This window comes from Schistocerca piceifrons, chromosome 9 (genome assembly GCF_021461385.2).
Source record: "Schistocerca piceifrons isolate TAMUIC-IGC-003096 chromosome 9, iqSchPice1.1, whole genome shotgun sequence".
Classification (NCBI taxonomy): domain Eukaryota; kingdom Metazoa; phylum Arthropoda; class Insecta; order Orthoptera; family Acrididae; genus Schistocerca; species Schistocerca piceifrons.
Genome location: NC_060146.1, coordinates 99,436,999 through 99,459,046, shown reverse-complemented (window position 1 = coordinate 99,459,046; position 22,048 = coordinate 99,436,999). Strand labels below are relative to the sequence as shown.

Sequence of the window (22,048 nt, the reverse complement as noted above, 5' to 3'; positions counted from 1 at the left end):
ACGGCGCACGACACTTTCAAAAGTCCACACGTTAATATCTGAATACCGGTACCTTTGAATTCACTCGTATCAGCAGATAATTTGAGTTTCTGTCGTCTATATGTCCGTAAAGTTCCAATCTAGCACTAAAGTCCTAAAATGCCCTTAATACTCCGTTGCTACAGTCAGAGATCGTACACTACATCACTTTCAATCTGCGTAATATTCTAAGAGTTTATCGAGAACCTTAACACGATAAAGTCCAATCTAATTATTGTCTCGCTGACTGACACGGGTTCCCCACCCTTTAACGAAACAATCAAGGGAAAAAAAGGCGGCAATAATAACGATCACGCCTTTTGATAGGTTTTTCATCACAAGAGTTTAACGTCACTGCCTTCTCCATGACGGAGCTTTCATGGCTTTGCTGTACTTAGACGTTAAACTACTTGCTGATATACTATAATTTTGATCTGCAATTACCGAACTCTGATTCTACACTATTTTCCCCTCTAAAAATTCTATTCTTAATTTTAAATTATTCTTTCTATAGCTTTTATCACTGTAAACTTAACTGAGGTGTTACAACAGATATGGGTGACACGGTCCGCACGTCCAGCTATGCTGCAAACCCCCGCCTGCTGATCCCCACCAACCTGCGCTGCCCTGAAGCGGACAGGGACGCCGTGGCAGAGGAGGTTCGGCGCTTCTACTTCGGAGAACGCAACATCGGACCCGAGACGCAAGTGGAGCTCTTCACAGTGAGTATCCCCATAAACAAACCAACAAAACGCTAGTACCACCTGCAGACCTGTGAACGCGCCTGTGCTTCAATTCAGGGGAAGAAGTAGTTATACGAATGCGGAGTGCACTGCTGCTTTCAGATGGTTGTCGAAGAGGTGCATACAGCTACAAGGCTTTATCACATACCTGTTGTTGGATCTTACAACATCTCTTATGTTGGCCTTTCTGTAGGTTGAAAATTTCCATTGTAGGAATCGACATGGCTCCCGATATAAAGATCGTTTGAAAACAAATAGTTCAATTGGCTCTAAGCACTATGGGACTTAACATCTGAGGTCATCAGACTGAGAACTACTTAAACCTAACTAGGCTAGGGACATCACACACATCCATGCATGAGGCAACCTGCGACCGTAGCAGCAGTGCGGTTCCACCCTGAAGCGCCTAGAACCGCTCGGCCACAGCGGCCGGCGAACGTTTGAAGCCCAACTCGGTCTGCTAGTACACGTGGCGCAGAAAGCAGCAGATACTGCTGCCACGTTGACGCCGTGTTCCTTGATTACTACACTGTCCAGGCCAATTAAAGTCAAAAACCTGTCAAAAGGCCCAGTAACCATCTTTCATACAGCGAACCGCTGTGAAGGTAGTCAGTCAGGTTCTGGAAGATACCGATAGGCATGTGGAGCCATGCACACTCCAGTGCTGTGGTCAGATGTACAGGTTTCTCATTTGAGGATCCATGGCTCAAACAGCCCGGATGGGGTGGCACCACAGATACTCGACTTGGTTTGGATGAAATTTGCTCGTCAGGAGAGTATGGTGACATTATCCAGTTCTTCAAACCACAGACGAATACTGCAAGATGTGTAACACGTTGCCTGGTCCCTAAGAATAGATGTACAGTTCTGTTGATGTACTGTGCCTTCCATAATGACGACATCACCCACAGAATGCCACAAAACATTCAAATGGTTCAAATTGCTTGGAGCACTATGGGATCTGGATAAACTGACTAAACCAAAGGTTTTACAGAGTTTCAGGGAGAGCATAAGGGAACAATTGACAAGAATGGGAGAAAGAAATACAGTAGAAGAAGAATGGGTAGCTTTGAGGGATGAAGTAGTGAAGGCAGCAGAGGATCAAGTAGGTAAAAAGACGAGGGCTAGTAGACATCCTTGGGTGACAGAAGAAATATTGAATTTTATTGACGAAAGGAGAAAATATAAAAATGCAGTAAATGAAGCAGGCAAAAAGGAATACAAACGTCTCAAAAATGAGATCGACAGGAAGTGCAAAATGGCTAAGCAGGCATGGGTAGAGGACAAGTGTAAGGATGTAGAGGCTTATGTGACTAGGCCGGCCGGTGTGGCCGAGCGGTTCTAGGCGCTTCAGCCTGGAACCGCGCGACCACTACTATCGCAGGTTCGAATCCTGCCTTGGGCATGGGTGTGTGTGATGTCCTTAGGTTAGTTAGGTTTAAGTAGTTCTAAGTTCTAGGGGACTGATGACCTCAGATGTTAAGCCCCATAGTGCTCAGAACCATTTGAACCATTTTATCTGACTAGGGGTAAGATAGATACTGCCTACGGGAAAATTAAAGAGACCTTTGGAGAAAAGAGAACGACTTGTATGAATATCAAGAGCTCAGCAAAGAAGGGAAAGCGGAAAGGTGGAAGGAGTATATAGAGGGTCTATACAAGGGCGATGTACTTAAGGGCAATGTTATAGAAATGGAAGAGGCGGTGGATGAAGATGAAATGGGAGATATGATACTGCGTGAAGAGTTTGATAGAGCACTGAGAGACCTAAATCGAAACAAGGCCCCGGGAATAGACAACATTCCATCAGAACTACTGACAGCCTCGAGAGAGCCAGTCCTGACAAAACTCTACCATCTGGTGAGCAAAATGTATCAGGCAGGCGAAATACCATCAGACTTCAAGAAGAATATAATAATTCCAATCCCAAAGAAAGCAAGTGTTGACAGATGTGAAAATTACCGAAATATCAGTTTAATAAGTCACGGCTGCAAAATACTAACGCGAATTCTTTACAGACGAATGGAAAAACTGGTAGAAGCCGACCTCGGGGAAGATCAGTTTGAATTCCGTAGAAATATGGGAACACGTGAGGCAATACTGACCCTACAACTTATTTTAGAAGTTAGATTAAGAAAAGGCAAACCTACGTTTCTAGCATTTGTAGACTTAGAGAAAGCTTTTGACAGTGTTGACTGGAATACTCTCTTTCAAATTCTGAAGGTGGCAAGGGCAAAATACAGGGAGCGAAAGGCTATTTTCTATTTGCACAGAAACCAGATGGCAGTTATAAGAGTCGAGGGACACGAAAGGGAAGCAGTTGTTGGGAAGGGAGTGAGACAGGGTTGTAGCCTCTCCCCGATGTTCAGTCTGTATATTGAGCAAGCAGTAAAGGAAACAAAAGAAAAATTCGGAGTAGGTATTAAAATCCATGGAGAAGAAATAAAAACTTTGAGGTTTGCCGATGACATTGTAATTCTGTGAGAGACAGCAAAGGACTTGGAAGAGCAGTTGAACGGAATGGACAGTGACTTGAAAGGAGGATATAAGATGAACATCTGTTGATGAGGATAATGGAATGTAGTTGAATTAAGTCGGGTGATGTTGAGGGAGTTAGATTAGGAAATGAGACACTTAAAGTAATAAAGGAGTTGTGCTATTTGGGGAGCAATATAACTGATTATGGTCGAAGTAGAGTGGATATAAAATGTAGACTGGCAATGATAAGGAAAGCGTTTCTGAAGAAGAGAAATTTGTTAACATCGAGTATAGATTTAAGTGTCAGAAAGTCGTTTCTGAAAGTATATGTATGGAGTGTAGCCATGTATGGAAGTGAAACATGGACGATAACTAGTTTGGACAAGAAGAGAATAGAAGCTTTCGAAATGTGGTGGTACAGAAGAATGCTGAAGATTAGATGGGTAGATCACTAAACTAATGAGGAGGTAATGAATAGGATTGGAGCGAAGAGGAGTTTGTGGTACAACTTGAAGAAGGGATCGGTTGGTAGGACATGTTCTGAGGCATGAAGGGATCACCACTTTAGTATTGGAGGGCAGCGTGGAGGGTAAAAATCGTAGAGGGAGACCAAGAGATGAATACACTAAGCTGATTCAGAGGGATGTAGGCTGCTGTACGTACTGGGAGATGAAGAAGCTTGCACAGGATAGAGTAGCATGGAGAGCTGCATCAAACCAGTCTCAGGACTGAAGACCACAAAAACAACACTATGGGACTTACCATCTGAGGTTATCAGTCCCCTAGACTTAGAATATCACACACATCCATGCCCGAGGCAGTAGTAGCAGCGCGGTTCCGGACTGAAGCGCCTAGAACCGCTCCGCCACAATGGTCGACCGACAAACATTCCCCAAACATTCCCTTCTCAAGCCTGGGCCCAACTGACGATTGTTGCAGTGTGTTTGCTGCCAGTTGTTTCACACCAACGGAGGACAAATCGCGTTTAACCTGGAAAGGACATCTGTCACGAATCAGTAGACCTTCAGTTGCGATACTGGCGTGCTGATTCCAGCTCTTATCTTCCTCTAAGAACCCCATCCGCCCCCTCCCACCCCGCCCAATAAAACCCTCGATAGAGCGTGCCTAACCTTATTGAGTTTTAAAAATATATCTGTATAGACAGTACCCCTGACGAAGTCCTGTTGGCTTGCAGACACCCAAATTTCGGAAGGCCTACTACAAGCCACAAGAGCTGCATTGTAGTCTGCCTCCAGGGGCTTGTGACTGTTTTCAGTAGAAAGGGAAGTGGAAGGCACTGAGGATTTTGCCAAACTAGGGAATCTTAGGTCTTTTGCCATTTAATTCACTCATGAATCTACGTGCCAAACGTTATCCACCCCTCCATCCCCCAATGATCACGGAGGAAGCGAAATAGGAAAGACGAAAAACCATAAGTGCACTTTTCTGCCTCAAATCACGTTTAAATTTTGTCGAATGGTACTGAACGGCCCCTAGTCGTTCCAGCTTGTGTACGAGAGCCAGCATTGCGGTCACACTGCGCCCCAGAAGGGCCAGATCATCTTTAATGAGTATGCAGCGTCTAACAACCCTACCACAACAAAGGTCAAAATTTAATAATGATTGTGGTGTTGATCACGCTGCTAATTACTGCATTTTCGGGCAACAACTAAGTTATTATGTGGCAGGTGTCATTAGAGCACAGTTAATTAACTCATTTAATGTAATAATGAATAAACTGGGCACTCCTCTTTTCGTGTTTCCCACGCTGGTCTCGTTGTAAAATCATGGCTCAATCCTCGAAAATCTAGGTGGTGGTGATTCCAAGCTCGGATGCAAAGAGGCCTAGGTTTTATTCTGCTATATTCAAAAGTTTTGTAGAAGCGCTTCACAAACCATTCTTGAAGATTACACTTTTGCAGGACAATGGTGATGTAAAAAAAGTAATCAGCACTCCGAATTTAAGTTACACTTCCTTTTAATTGCTTTTAATGCAATATCACGTAACACACAAAACATCACTTCACAATACAAAACATACTTGAAAACATCTTCCTCACTGTTAAAGTTCACATTTTATAAGCTGACTACTTTATGCGTTTTTCCAACATGACGTCCAAGACTTGCCTTTCTCTAGGTCCGACTCTCTAACTAACTAATAATCGCTTATGCGCCCAAAAATGAAGAGTTACAAGTACATCAAAGATGATAGTGACAAAAGAAAGAATACACATAAGAATAATATCATTGCAATATAAAGATATAGATGAATCACTCTACATTAATGAAATCAAATCTGAATGTTGTCTCAGAAATATGTTAACTACTTCTACAGAAACACAGTAGAATATTACTGGTATCGAGAGGTTCAGGTGAGGTGCCGTAATGGTTACGTAATTCAAGTACCATTACAAGCACCATAAAGACATTAGGGGTTGAACGTCTAAGGATGTCAGTAATGTCAAAGGTTGTCAAGAACATTTTTCTGTTGCTCGTCACATTGGCAACTGTTGTTTTGTTCCGCGAAATGCGTGGGCGTCAACACCGCAGGGAAAGGGGTGGCTTCATTCACGCCATTTATGCCATCCCCTGCAGCCTTTTCATGCCGAATATGAATGGCGGTATCTTGGAATGCTTTTCTCCGCCACCCATAAGAAAATCGCGTGATTTCAACCCTGCAACTCGCGGTTCTGACCTCCATGGCAAAGGCGTCAAAATGAAGGGTGAATGTGTGTAAGAGTGTTGTGGCGACATTCTCATCGTGTGATATGTCCGCAGTGGCATCGGGCAGAATTGTGGTGAAATCTGGTGGTTGTGTGACTTTATTACCCCATCTTACACGTCACTTGAACTTGTGAGATGTGGCCTATTTTTCGTACGTGTCGACACGTTGCTGTTTGAAACGCCGTCGAGCTGGAGGGTGATATCGCAGGGTGTAACGCTTTTGTATCAGTACAGAGGAATCTTGTACATAGTGTTGAGCTAGGGTGCAAACTTAAGCGTCACAATAGTTTAGAACTACGTTGTTTCGAACGTGTGATGCTTTCATTCTGTTGTGCAGTGCACATTACTCATTTTCATATGGGCCCGGCACCTGATGCGATCACATATTGTGAGGCAACGGGCCAGTTGTGGCTCCCTGGAAATATTATATGAACGGAGTTTGGGCGGCTGCAAAGGACGCTCGTCAAAGCCGCAGCCCGGCAGCAACCACGTGGTGCCGAACTTTAGCTGAGCATGAAGAGAGCCCCAGCACGTGGTCCATCGAGCACATGGCTGTGAATTCCTTGGTGACGCTGTGCGCTGGGAGGGCCAAAGATGGCGGACTTTGTGAAACCTTAATGGCAGACATTTCACAGTTCATATAGAAATTAATTGTAGCCAGATGAATCATGATACATCAAAAGGAAACATGTATATTGCTATTATTTGCACAACGATTCTGATGGTGTAATCAGATGTTCAATATCTTTATTAGTTTAAAGTTTAGTATATGACGGTAAATTATATAATTAACACCCAGCAACGAATTTCCAAAATATAAACGCTTCATCCGATTTTGTCTTTAGAAATTTATTAGTGTAAACCTAAATTGGTGTGAATTACAGGCATGTAACTTGAATAGTACATTCATGAAGAAATTGGTTAAATATTTACTGTGCCGTAGAAAGCTACTGGCCTACCTTTTTGTTCTGTTCCTTTGATATATGTTTCTTTAATTTGTTTATGTATCTAATAATGTGTGTTAAAGCGTGTTTATGGTCCAGCCACAGGAATATTTATTTAATTTCAAGTTATTTAAATGTAAATCCAGTATTTCGAATGTGTTTCATTATCCAGAATGAGATTTTCATTCTGCAACGGAGTGTGCGTTGATATGAAACTTCATGGCAGATTAAAAGTGTGTGCCCGACCGAGACTCGAACTCGGGATCTTTGCCTTTCGCGGGCAAGTGCTCTACCATCTGAGCCGCCAAAGCACGACTCACGCCCGGTAGGAGACGAGATACTGGCAGAAGTAAAGCTGTGAGGACCGGGCGTGAATCGTGCTTCGGTAGCTCAGACGGTAGAGCACTTGCCCGCGAAAGGCAAAGGTCCCGAGTTCGAGTCTCGGTCGGGCACACAGTTTTAATCTGCCAGGAAGTTTTGTGTTTCATTATGTTTGTGTGGGTGCGTTGGTTTGAAGACATGGCGCGAACGCTCTAGCCAATCACAGAGCTCGTGAATGGGGAGACTGGTTGGAAGCGAGTTTGGGACAGTGCGGTGCGAGGGGAGTATCGCACAGGACAGGGGAGGTGCCGGACGCGACGGTCGTAACAAAGGACTTGGAGTGTGGAGCGGTTTGCGCGTGGTCGCGAGAGTTAGAAATACTTCGGAGTGCATACTTGTGAACTTGTGAGATTTCCTAGGTTTCTAGAGTGAAGACGTAGTATGCGTGTAGAAGTGAATATCCCGAGAGCTATGTTGATGTTCACAACTAATTACGTGAAGTAGGAATCTATTGTTTCCCTGTAATTCAACTCATATTTTATTTAATTGCTGGACCATCGATGCCAATAAGTGTTTTGCAGAAATATACCACGTTCAGTTCTACTGTCGTACTCATCATTTAAAGTCGTTAAGAAAATACCTGCAGATTTTATTTAATTGCAGTCTTTCATTTATAAACGTCTTTGTTGCGTTCTAAATTCGCAGTTGCCGAGTGATAGGAACCTTCGACCATTCGATTCATCTATATATTCATATTGTATACTGTATACTCAGCAGTACTTGGCCTGTAATGTGGCAACTACGCACCCCAGCCCCTAGACAACGAAACCAGCCAAAACTTTAACGTGAGTCATAGGGTATGTAGCTGAGGGCCACACCCTATCACCTCATCTCTATTGTTTGAAAGCCCAAAATGTGATGCCACTGGGACTGAACACGGTTCCCATGGCTCATGTAGCCGGTACATTGGTCAAAAGTCACTACATATCCGACGTGTGATGCCTGGAGACTGTGCCTTGATGTCGAAGCCTCTGGAACGTGTTCTTCCAACAAGATGGTGCCTGTACTTTCCTGATCTACTTCGATACTGATGATTTAGATTATTCCTTGGCCATCACGTTCTCCAGATCTGTCACCCACTGAAAACATCTGGCCGTGCGCTGCTGTGAGGCTCGCACTCCAGCACTTGGAATCACTACGCTTTTGGACCTTGGCACAGAGGTGAATCACCATGGAATGACATACTCGTATCCATCATCAAAGATAACTTCGACTTCACGCCCAGCCCATTGCATTATTCTGAACTTGTAACCGACTTAAACACCTAATTACACGCCCAGCTACAGATTAAAGTATATCCTGATCCTCGTTGAATCCCAGTATTTTTTACAGAAACAAACGTTTCCATGAGAGAATGAAATGATACATGAGAGATGAAAACTACAGGACGGAATGGGAATTAACCACACATATTTGAATCCAAAGTCTGGCAATCGACCACTTAGCCACCGAGCTTAATGAAAAATACATAGCGTTCGTCACATGAATCTGGAGAATTTCAGTGGGAGAAGACAATAGACATGTCGTTACTGTACAATGAGTGGGGTGACGAACCTAATGCGGAACCTTGGGGAACTCCTGATACAAATCGCGCCAGTAATAATATCATCTATGCCAAAGCTTCTGGTGGGGGAATCCAAATTCCTTCGATCACTATGCCGTTGTTACACAGCATAATTGTTCAAAAAGATCAATAGAGCAATTGCTTTCGCTTTCAGTTTTATGCTAAATTAAGCTTTCTTTCTTTTCAGCTTTTGGGCGACCTGATGTTCACATACCATGGTGTGCGGGTGGCCAAACTACACAGCTCCAAGTCGACAGCCCCAGCCCACTTCTTCGTCTTCCACTACGCGAATGAGAAAGTTCCTGATGGACCGTTGGCATCTCTGGTGCGAAAGACCAGGGAGCTGTTTAATGGTACTGTATCTCCACTGATATTCGGTAGCTTCATTGTTCTCTAGGTAACGTTTACTTTAAAGTTTGGAGGCGTTGTTCTAGTATGTTCCTGCGGTATTGATCTCAAGGCTACCGCTCTCCGAGACTCTGTTGTCTGTGCAGAGTTCTTCATAGCTGCTGGAGCCTATATCGATTTCTACCTCCTTACTCTAATCAAACCTTGAGCCCCCTCCGCAATTTTTATCCCATACAATTCTCTCCATTACCAAGTTGACGATTCCATGACGCCCCATGATGTATCCTATCAACAGTTCCCTTCTTTCAGACAACTTGTGCTATAAATTTGTATTCTCCCCAACTCTACTCAGTACTTCTTCATCGATAATCGGATCTACCTATCCAATCTTCAGCATACTCCTCTAGCACCACATTTCGACAGTTTCTATTCTAGTCTGAACTTCTATCCTTAACGTTTGTATCTACGTAACTCATAATAATTCCGTATTATTTAATTTAACATGTTAAAAAATCTCTTTTCTTCAGAAGTAAGCTGAGATGACAGAAGTCATGGTACAACTACAAGGGTCACTCCAAAAGAAATGCACACTATTTTTGTAAAAATACAGTTTTCATTCTGCATGTGTGAAAGTTTTACAGTGTGTAGATACATCCTTCCCGCTTGTTTTCAAACTTAGTTCAACCTGTTCCCGTGAGTGGCGCCGTCACAGCATGTCTTCAAGATGGCTGCTACACTTGACGTTCGTCAGAAGCTACGTGCTGTCATAGAATTCCTGTGCTGTGAATACGAGACAGTGGAAAACATCCACAAGAGGTCGAAAAAGGTGTATGGAGATGCTGCTGTCGATCGCAGTACAGTTAGTCGGTGGGCAATCAGGTTACGTGATGAAAGCCGGCACGGCAATATTGAGGACTGTCCTCACAGCGGCAGGCCTCGTACTGCACACACTCCAGACAACGTGCAGAGAGTTAACGAATTGGTGACTGCTGACAGACGCATCACAGTGAACGAATTGTCATGCTACGTTGGGGTAGGGGAAGGAAGTGTTTGCAGAATACTGAAAGTGTTGGCGTTAGAAAAGGTTTGTGCCAGCTGGGTTCCCAGGATGTTGACAGTGGCTCGCAAAGAAACGAGAAAAACGGTATGCAGCGAACTTTTGGAACAGTATGACAATGGTGGAGATGAATTTCTTGGAAGAACTGTGACAGGTGATGAAACATGGCTCCATCATTTTTCACCAGAGACGAAGAGGCAATCAATGGAGTGGCATCATGCAAATTCACCCAAGAAAAAAAATTCAAAACCACACCATCTGCTGGAAAAGTTATGGCTACGGTGTTTTTAGATTCCGAAGCACTCTTGCAAAGTTGGTGATTCAGATTTTATGAGAAAATCCTTCCGCAACGTAAAATGCCTTTGTTTTAATGACTCGCACCATAATTCACACATCATACCCGTATCGCGCTCTCCCTTATTTCGCGATAATACAGAATGAACTGCCCTTCTTCGAACTGTTTTGATGTCCTCCTTCAGTCCCATCAGATAGGAATCCGAAACCAAACAGCAATACTTCAGAAAGAGTAGACAAGCGTAGTGTAGGCAGTCTCTTTGGTAGACCCGTTGCCTTTTCTATGTGTTCAGCCAATAAATCGCAGTCTTCGGTTTGTTTTCCTCTCAACATTATCTATGTGATCGTTCAAATTAAAGTTATTCGTAATTTTAATGGTTAAGTTGCATTTACAGCCTTTAGATTTGTGTGTTTTATCTCATGACTTCACACTTTTCATTATTTACAGCCAAATGCCACTTCTCATCTTTCTTCTTTAAATCGTTTTGTAATTTTTTTGACCATCTGATGACTTTATAAGACTATATATGACACCATAAACCGAAAAAAATTTAAGAGAGCTGCTCAGATTGTCTCCTAAATCGTTTATGTAGTTTAGGAACCACAGAGGGTATATAACACTTCCCTGGGGAACGCCAGATATTACTTCTCTTTTATCTGAAGATTTTCGATCAATTACTACGAACTGTGACCTTTCTGACAGGGAACCACGAATCCAGTCGTACAACTGAGACGATACTCCACAGCACGCAATTTGATCAGAAGTTAAAACTCTTCAGGAAATCTAGAAATATGGAATCAATTTGACATACCTTGTCGATAGCATTCATTACTTCGTGAGAATAAGCAGCTAGTTACGTTTCATAAGAACGATATTTTCTGAATCCGTGTTGGCTCTCTGCCAATAAACCGTTTCTTCCGAGGGAACCCATAACGATCGAACACAGTATATACTCCAAAATCCTACTATAAATAGTTTCGTGTTTTATTATTATTAATTTAAATTAATATGATATTCTTATTTCATTACTTGATTATTAATTAGATTACGGAAGAGTTTTGGAAAAAGTGTCCCTTAACACTAGGTGCGTGACCACATTGTACCTTGCACTTGTTTTCGCATTTGGAAGAAACCTTACTTTACTGGAGTAGTTTTTGTAATTTTGAAGTAGAAAAGTGAATGCTATTATCTAACAGTGGAGTAAGGTCATACATTTAACTTCTGTAGAGTATACCAACATACAACACACTCCCCTCCAAGTGATTAGTGTTAGCATTAATGAAAACATAATTTTGAAGTCCTTGTTAAAAAACTATACTTACTAAGTAGGTTTTATTTTTTCTTACAAGTTTTTATTTAAAAAGTATTCCATGCATAGAAACATTTATTCAGGAGAAACGATTTTAGGTTATATTTATGACTTACTTTGTTACTGTTAAACATTTAATGGTATTGGGCAATTAATCAAAAATTTTTGTTACTACATATTGAACTGCTTCCTGAGCTACTGACAACTTTAATAATGGATGGTAAAAGTCAACTTCTCTTCTAGTGTTGTAGGAAAGGACATAACTATTCTTCTCAAATTGTGGTGGATTAGGTATGACAACTATCATTAGGGAACACATGTATTGTCAAGGTGCAGTCAAAATGCCTGCTCCTTGAATACTTGCATGTATATTAACTGCAAGTGAGCGCCACACATCATTCTTACTGTTCATTTTTGTGGAATCAATACTTGCTTTCCAATTTGGAGCATTCTGCCCTGTTTACCGACTTCTGATCACGTGCTGCACAAATTTTTAATTTGTCCCTATTTGTTGAGCAGAATTTAATCTAGTGTGACTCTTCAAAAATATTGGAGAGTCTAGTGTCATAGACCGCTTAATACCTAATTCTTTGAAAAAAAGCGCGTCATTAACCATCTCTTCTGTTAGTTTGTGTCGAATGGGATATATTGTAGCAGTATACCGTCTGCAGCAAGCATCAGTTCTGCTTGCTGAATGTTAAGTAGAATGTCATTCATTTATATATGAGGAATAGAAAAGGAAGTAAAATTGAATTTGTGGGACTCGCTTCATGATTTCTCTGCAATTACTAAAATTTTCTCTCCTTTCTAATAGTTTGAATTATACAGCACACTATTTTCCATTCTGTTTGTTAAGTATGATCCAAACATGTTATATGTTAAGTTTTCAATTCCATAAAACATGCTCTAAGCAAACAGATGTGTTGGAAAGATAAAAGAAAGTACTAACGGGTGATAGTGCATTATTTAAGGCTTATGGTTTCAGCTTACTGTGGAAACTGATTGAACCGTGGATTTATTTTCACAGAATATTCTTAAGAATTTATTTTATTTACTAGCGATTCACCAAGAACATTAACACATTTAATCACTATGTGAGCGTGGAAGTAGTTGCCAGGGAGTAACTGATGAAATCATAAGCAAATTCTTTTTCAACAAATGGTAATTTATTCACTTCAATGGCGCCTAAAGCTTTTCTTTAAAAGAAACAGATTTAAAATTATAATCAGAAAGCACCTCTATATAAGAAGTTACAATTTATTCAGAAGCAGAAAGAAACAAATTTTTGACTGTATGAGCTTTCGGGCTGAGAACCTTGCCGCTCCCTTTTGACACGGCCGTAGTTACAACTGCTCACAACAACCTCTGAAAGGCTACACTGGTGCAAATCTGCAACATACCAGATTACTTTAAACTAAAAGTTTTCACAATTCACACAAACTATGTACCCCGTAGGAGGGATGGAAATGGTACAAAACACTAACATTAAAATATTAACTTTGCCACCGAAGGTGCAACTTGATTTTAACTTGTAAGAAAATTCTTACGGTGAAAGGGTGGCAACTTTATATACTAAAATAAATGTTTAAATAAAAGCTCATGAATTGCAATCTTATATAAAATCGCACAAGGTTGGCCAAACAAGTTAACTTGCTCTACAGTACACAGATACCGCCTCTCAAGATGATAGACACGATCAAAACATATTTCAGGAATTAGGCCGTTACACTCCAAGAAGTAAATTCGTTAACACACCAAATCCGACAAACATGACAGAGGCAGCTCCGAACGACAGACAGACACTAATCGCCTAACAAAAGCGGAGGGGAGACAGACGAGCAAGCTGGGGACGAGAGACTGACCTAGTAGAATTTAACAAGAGTAAATCACACAACACATCACCAAGCACTTAACTGCGATTTCTCGAGAAGACCTGGCGCTGCACCCCCAAATCACTCTCCCGAAGCGTCCGCTGCCAGCCGCTTCAACGGACGCAGGAAGGCGCACCAATCTGCCATCTTTCCTGGTGCGCACCAACCGACCGACTGTCCGCTGCTCCGTCCGCGACTGCTGCTCCGTCGCTACTGCCCTGCTGGCGCGTTTCCCACACACTTCCAGACACACGACGGCGGAAATGCTGGCTCGGACCCAACCGTGCAGAGGAAACACGCCCACTGGCAAAACTACATCCTTGGACCAGGAAAGGACCGAGCCAAGCTCCACAAGATGGTAACTGAAGGGGCCCAGAAGCGCTCGGAGTACCAGTTACAACACGGCGTCGCAGCTCGCACCGGCCAGACCGATGTCGTGGGTTGACTCCTGTTGCTCTCGTGTCGACCGCGAAGTCACTACCCCTCGCTACACGCCGCGGCCCACTGGACTCCCGTGGAGACCTCACATGCGCCGACGCTCAAGACGGACAAGTCATCTTGCGACCGACCAACCGATCGATCCAACCGCCAATGACCATTGCCTGAGCAAACTCGAGCACACTGGCGGCCTAACGCGCAGACTCGGATGCAGGAACTAAGCCCCGACTGGGTGACCACTCGCTGAGTTCTCTTACTGGCGGAATGGAAAGATTGTCATTTTGCCGGCTGTAAAGATTGAATCCGAACGACAGACATACTAGCACTCCGACCGACAGACAGACACTAATTACCTAACAAATGCTGAGACAGACTAGCAAGCTGGGGACGAGAGACTGACCAACTGACCTCTGGCGAGCTCATAGCGCCCCTTAAAAGCACGTAAACAGGCAAGCTTTCCTCTTTCCCACCAGAGGGAGACACCAAAGCTGCGATTGCCACACCGGCGCCACCGCCAGAAACGGAAGGCGACTGCTTCACACTACGCGCTGCGGCGCGCTCTTCAAAACAGCAATTTTTTACCACAGCTCACTGATAAGCGACAGTTTTCTGTGTCGATAACAGTTCTGCGTTGTAAGAGCTACACACAAGGACATCTGGTGTCGTTTCTCACAGTGATTTCTGCAATTCTAATATTCACATAATCAATATGTCAAACATCAGTTATACTAAACGAACAGCGTCTTGAAAATTAGTTATCAGATTAACATAGCTAAAAGTAAAGCAAGGATCTGGAATGTAGTCGAACCAAGTCTGGATATGAAGGGAGAAATATGTCGAATACAAAACGAAGCACTGCACGTAGTATAAGAGTTTCGCCATTTGGGTTACAAAACAACTGACGACGGCAGATGTGGATGTAAAGTGCGAAGTGGCAATAGCAAACAAATCATTTCTACGATAAAAGGGAAGTAGGCAGATTGGGCATTAACGTGCCGGTGACAATGAGGTCAACAGATACGGAGCATGGACTGGGGAAGGATAGCGAGGGAAATCGGCCGTGATCTTTCAAGGCTGCCAAGTGGACAATGGCCTTGAAAATGATTTGGGAATTTCACGGACAAGTTAACTACTCACGACCGAGCGGGGTTTTGAACTGGTGCACAGTGGCTCATTTTCTACAAAAGGCAGAAAAAAGTCAGTAAATCTAAGGTCTTAATTTCGTAAGTAATACCCCGTAATCTGGAAAAGATGGTACCACAGCCTAACATTTTCCAACGATAGTGATTTTACCCTTCAAGGAAAAGGGCGAGACCTGTTACGCAGCTGAAAGAAGCGCTTGCCATGAGTTAGTAGCGTAAATTTGAGCGCTGTTGAAAATCATAATTGTTTTTGTTCACAGTGAATTTTTTCAGTACTATTTAATGTCAAGTGTTATTTTACGATGCCAATGGCCTCGCCGTAATGGTAACACCGGTTCCCATCAGATCCCCGAAGTTAAGCGCTGTTGGATGGGTGACCTTCCGGTCTGGCGATTGCTGTTGGCAAGCGGGGTGCATTCAGCCCTTGTGAGGCAAGCTGAGGAGCTATTTGACTGAGAAGTAGCGGGTCCGGTCTCGGAAACTGACATACGGCCGGGAGAGCGGTGTGCTGACCACATGCCCCTCCATAACCGCATCCAGTGACGCCTGTGTTATGAGGATGAAACGGCGGCCGGTCGGTACCGTTGGGCCTCTACGACCTGTTCAGGAGGAGTTTAGTTTTAGTTAAAGTTATTTTATGATGTATTGCATACGTTATTGAATAGAAAATACTTTGTATGGTTGAAAACAGTGATGTCAAAATTGTTTTTGATTGTTGTTATGCATTAATACTTTGGAAACTCACAATTTTAAACATAGCTGACGACTGCAACAATACATAAATTTTCCATACTTATATAAAGTACACAGCCAACCGGTTGGATAAATTTATAGAAAAAAATCTTGCCCAGGTTTCAAACCACTATAGCTATCTTCTTCAAAGGGAAGTCACATATATTACATGACGTTAAAATTGTAAACATACGCTGATGAGCCAAAACATTATAACCACCTGCTTAATAACTTGTTTGTCAGTCTTTGGAACGAAATACGTCACTGATTCTGCGTATCAGGGATCCGACAGTTTGTTGGTAGGTTTGTAAAGGTAAGTGGCATTAGACATCTATGCACAGGTCACGTAATTCGCGCCGCTCCCAGTGACCGCATGGTTAGAGGCGCCATGTAACGGGTTGCGCGGCCCCTCCCGTCGGAGGTTCGAGTCCTCTCTCGGGCATGGGAGTGTGTGTTGTTCTTAGCATAAGTGTGTTTAAGTAGTATGTAAGTGTAGGGACCGATGACCTCAGTAGTTTGGTCCCTTAGGAATTCACACACATTTGAACATTTGAACGTAATTCCGGTAAATAAAGGGGCGGCTGATTTGCGTACGCAGTGATGGCGCCCGATAACGACCCAGATGCCTTGCATAGGATTTACATCAGGCGAATCTGGTCGTCGAGACGGCAACTTTACTTTCTTATAATGTTAAGAAATGACTTACAATAAAATTCAAATGAAACTCTATATTCAAAAGAAATGGTTTAAATGGCTCTGAGCACTATGGGAGTTAACTGCTGTGGTCATCAGTCCCCTAGAACTTAGAACTACTTAAACCTAACTAACCTAAGGACATCACACACATCCATGCCCGAGGCAGGATTCGAACCTGCGACCGTAGCAGTCGCGCGGTTCCGGACTGCGCGCCTATAAAATGGTTTAAACATCAGCTGAATGTTCACATTAGTATTTGCATAACACGACTTTAAGAAATAACTTTACACAAGGCAAATCTCGTATTCCTATCGTAGCAATCCACATAACATCCCACTACCTGAGCTTCGTTACTATCTCAGTAAGACAAAACAATGCTGAGCACTATGGGACTTAACTGCTGTGGTCATCAGTCCCCTAGAACTTAGAACTACTTAAACCTAACTAACCTAAGGACATCACACACATCCATGCCCGAGGCAGGATTCGAACCTGCGACCGTAGCAGTCGCGCGGTTCCGGACTGCGCGCCTATAAAATGGTTTAAACATCAGCTGAATGTTCACATTAGTATTTGCATAACACGACTTTAAGAAATAACTTTACACAAGGCAAATCTCGTATTCCTATCGTAGCAATCCACATAACATCCCACTACCTGAGCTTCGTTACTATCTCAGTAAGACAAAACAATGCTACACGCTTGCGTGCTTACTGCAGTCTCTCAACATTCCAGAAAAACTCACAAATAATGTCATTAGCTTCTCTCTCCATAGCTGCATCTAAAATATTCCATTTTTCTCTTACCACACTTGGAAAAAATAATTTCCTGACAATTCTTCAAAATACTGCTCAACTCAGAATGCATGTAAAATTGCTAGAGCTCTGAGGCAGAGGCGGTGTAGTAACACAAAGATATCGTAGCAACAGTCAAAGATTATTCAGCTACATGGTTTTGCTCTGTAAGAGCTACACTTATCGATATTTAGATAAGAAACAGAATTTACAGTGTCACTGAAAGAATCTCCATACCTCACAATGACACTCATGATATCAGTGATAAAGATGATATTTTTATCCGTAAATTGAACGTAGAAGAGGGAGAAAGGAAAGGAGGGGGACAATTGATATCACCTGCATCGGCACTTCACGCAGAATCAGCGGCGACGAGTGAAAATGTGCGGTTCTGTACTTTTGGACACGTTTCGAAAGAACAGGCACCACACATATAAAGACGATATTATCACTAGGTTGAATGACCTACGTCACAAGTCAAAAACGTAAACAAAGCTTGGCAGATCCAGTGCACTAGTAGACAAATTGGATCTGGCAAGACTACTCCAGAGCAACGGTTTCAGTCTTCCACTTGAATACTCCTTTCCGGTGACTGTAGGAAGAAGTGTATGCATTGTAGTACCAATGTTCCTGTACCATGTTTCAGGTGCTGGCCACGGAGAAGACTTCAGGTACATCTGCATCGGAACCATGTTCGGTGGCCCACCTGTAAAAGACTCCTTCGACGGCAAACTCGCTGACAAGCTGACGCGCCTCTGGACCAACTTCGCCAAGACAGGGTGGGTACCGAATACTGCCTGCACAGGGCTCATATGCCTCTAAGATGTAATCAAGTTCTCTCAAAACTTACGGCTCTCTTCTTTTAACCAAGACCTAATGAGGGTTCCTGGAACAAAATACTGTAGTCACTGGAAGAGAGAAAAGGTCACACCCTTCGACAACAAGGCTAGCAAAGGTGATCGACAAAACTACCATCCAATATCCATGACGTCCATTTGTTCTAGTATCCTAGAAAAATAATCGAAATAATCGGAGCTCAAACGTAACGAGATATCTCAATTAGACCGACGTCCTACATGCCAACCACCATGGATTCCGAAAACATCGATCGTGTGTAACCTAACTCGCACTTCTGTGACATCTCACCCCGAATGCCGCGTATGAAGGCAGTCCGGTAGATGCAGTACAATACTTCTTGATTTCGAAAATCATTGCAATCACTACAAAACTACGCTTATTAGCGAAAGTAATACGCGGTATCAAGTGAAATGTGTACAGGATCGAAGATTTCTTCGTAAGGAGGATGCAGAATGTTATCTCGGATAGACAGATGTGAAAGTAATCTGAGGTGTACACCAGGGAAGTCGCTGTTCATGTGAAATGTCAATGATTTGCAGATATACACAGAAGAGCCAAAGAAACTCGTACACCTGCCTAATATCGTGTAGGGCTTCGACGAGCAGGCAAAAGTGCCGCAACACTGTCGGGCATGGATTCTACTAGTGTCTGAAGTAGTGCTGGAGGGAACTGACACCATGAATCCAGCATGGCTGTCCATAAATCCGCAATAGTAAGAGGGGGTGGAGATCTCTTCAGAACAGCACGTTGTAGGGCGTCCCAGACACGCTCAGTAATGTTCACGTGTGGGGAGTTTAGTGGCCATCCGAACTGTTTAAATTCAAAATAGTGCTCTTGAAACCACTCCCTAGCAATTATAGACGTGTGTGGTGTCGCATTGCCCTGCTGGAATCGCACAAGTCCCTCGGAATGCACAATGAACAGGAATGGATGCAGGTGAATCAGACAGGATGCTTAGGTACGTCTCACCTGTCAGATCGCATCTAGACATATCAGTGGTCCCATTTCACTCCAAATGCACACGCCCCACACCGTGACAGAGCCTCCACCAGCTTGAATAGTCCCCTGGTGACATGCCGGATCCATGGATTCATGAGGTTGTCTCCATACCCATCTGCTCGATACTATTTGAAACGAGACTCGTTCTACCAGGAAACATGTTTCCAGTAATCAACAGTCCAATGTCGGTATTGATGGGCCCAGGCGAGACGTAAAGCTTTGGTTCGTGCAGTCATCAAGGGTACACGAGTAGGCCTTTGGCTCCAAAAGCCATATCGATGATATTTCGTTGAATGGTTCGCACACTGACAGCATTGAAATCTGCAGCAATTTGCGGAAGGGTGCCGTGCCGTGCCGTGCGGCCCATCCTAGAATATCGTTCAGTTATGTCGTACTAGTACCAAACAGCACTAACACATAATGTGGCACGCATACAGAAAGGACAGCACGAATGGTCATAGGTTTGTTTGACCCCTAGGAGAATGTCACAGAGGGCCTATAGAAACTGAATTGGCAGATGCAAACTATCCTGACCAAAACAAAGTTTCAGAGACCCGGTTTAAACGATCAGTCTAGGAATACACAACATCTCCCTTTGTATCACTCCTATAAGGATAACGAGTAAGAGATTAGACTAATTTAAAAGAGGACAAAGGAGCCTAAACAATCTTTCTCCCAGCGCTATATACGTGAATGGAACGGAAAGGGGCCCCTAGTAACGGGTATTGGGTTGTTTTGGGGAAGGAGACCAGACAGCGAGGTCATCGGTCTCATCGGATTAGGGAAGGACGAGGAAGGAAGCCGGCCGTGCGCTTTGAAAGGAACCATCCCGGCATTTGCCTGGAGCGATTTAGGGAAATCACGGAAAACCTAAATCAGGATGGCCGGACACGGGATTGAACCGTCGTCCTCCCGAATGCGAGTCCAGTGTCAAAGCACTGCGCCACCTCACTCAGTAACGGGTATAACTGGAAGTGCCATCTGCCGTGAACATCACAGTGGTTTGAGTCATATGGACGCAGATACAGAGACCATTTTTCTTCACTGCGCAGTTAGTGTATTGTCATATTTTTGTTTAAGGTTTTATTCCATAGGAACAGCTTTAAAGCTCTTCACGATACTAGACATATAGTAAATTTGACAATTTAATATAGAAGTTCGGTATCTCCTTTGTGTAACTGAGCAACTACCAGAATCGACAGGTTTTACGATGACGTAACTCTGCAATAACTAGAACCGTTCAGTAGCAAAAACGCATAATGTTCCTGATTCAAATCTAAACTGAGCTGCCAATGTTGCAGAATGGCTGCCCTATGAAAAGGTATACCACGTTCCGTTTATGACGCCCAAATGCTGAGGCTAGATGGGACATATCATGCAAGAGTACGGAGAGTATGCACAGTGTCTGAGCACTCTGCCAAAGACAGGTTTTCGGTGGAGAGTGCTACAGGGCGAATCATCTAAAACTTGCACACCAAATTTTGCGGGAATGGAAAGTACTATTCATGTGCGGTTTTCACAGCATGGATTAGTAGTCAGGGGGTCGTATTGTTAGCCAATAAATAAATTGTAATTATACTTAGAAAGTCTATTTTTCTTGCAAACAGAGACTTTTTTCAAAGGAACACTGCCTATTGACATTAACAGACTAAAAATAGGGAAAATTAGAACGTTAGTAGTGTTTCATATAGGATTCTGGTGCGAGTCGTTTATGACATCTGGTATTTGGAAGAGTTTCCACACTGACACTTCTTTGCGACATACGAGCTTCGTAGTTTCTAGGTGCGATGTTGTTATGTTTGCTTAAATTGTTCTCGTGTGCTCCTGGCGCGCATTTCGACTTGCTAATCAGTTAACGTGTGGCCGTCCAAGCAGTGGGTCGTGAGTGGGCGATGGGATTTACCTACGCAGAAAAAGTCGGCACGCTCATCGTGTGTGAAGAGTATAGAAAGAATGCAGTTCATTCTCATATGGGTAAACGACAAGATACCGCAACAGACGTCAACCATCTCTGCAGATACGAGGGCTGTCCAGAAAGTAAGTTACGATTGATCGCGAAATGAAAATCACAGTGAAAATCAGAAATGTTTCATTTGTAAGTTAGCTACACCTTTCAGCTACTTCTCTACGTAGTCGCCGTTCTGACTCAGACATTCGTCGTAGCGTTGTACTAACTTTCCAATACCCTCATCATAGAAGGCAGCCGCCGGTGCTTTCCACCAATTCTCTACGCTGGCCTAAAGCTCGTTGTCTGTGCCAAAATGTTGTCTTCATAGCCAGCGGTTCGTTTGAGCAGAGATGAAACTCAGTGTGAGACAATTACTGGCTGTATTGTGGGTAATCAGACATTTCCAATTGAAACGATGCAGGAACATCTTCATCAGCAGAATGAGGTTGAGAATTGTCTTGAAGAAGAAACCGCACGACAGTTATGCATTGTTGGTTGCATAGCTTCAGGGGAAAATTCTCACCAGGCCCTCGTACTTGGCGGGAGACACTATTTTCTATAACATCTTTACTCGCTCACTAAGAGCTCAGGAATGAAAAGAGCGACATAATTCTACCTAGAGTCATACTAGAGACACTGCCCAACACATCTTTGCAAAGCTTTATCGGATTTTCAGTTTCCATTTCGCGACCGATCGTAACTTACTTTC

General features: G+C 43.2%; 1 protein-coding gene across 1 annotated transcript in view; it reads left to right on the top strand.

Moving 5' to 3' along the window:
- LOC124717134 (esterase FE4-like) overlaps positions 1-22,048 on the top strand; it is a 91,434-nt gene that overhangs the window by 56,534 nt on the left and 12,852 nt on the right. Inside the window, exons 7-9 of the mRNA XM_047243873.1 lie at positions 571-740; positions 9,040-9,205; positions 18,181-18,313. Coding sequence (XP_047099829.1) covers positions 571-740; positions 9,040-9,205; positions 18,181-18,313 — 469 coding nt within the window. The remainder of the gene's footprint in view (positions 1-570; positions 741-9,039; positions 9,206-18,180; positions 18,314-22,048) is intronic.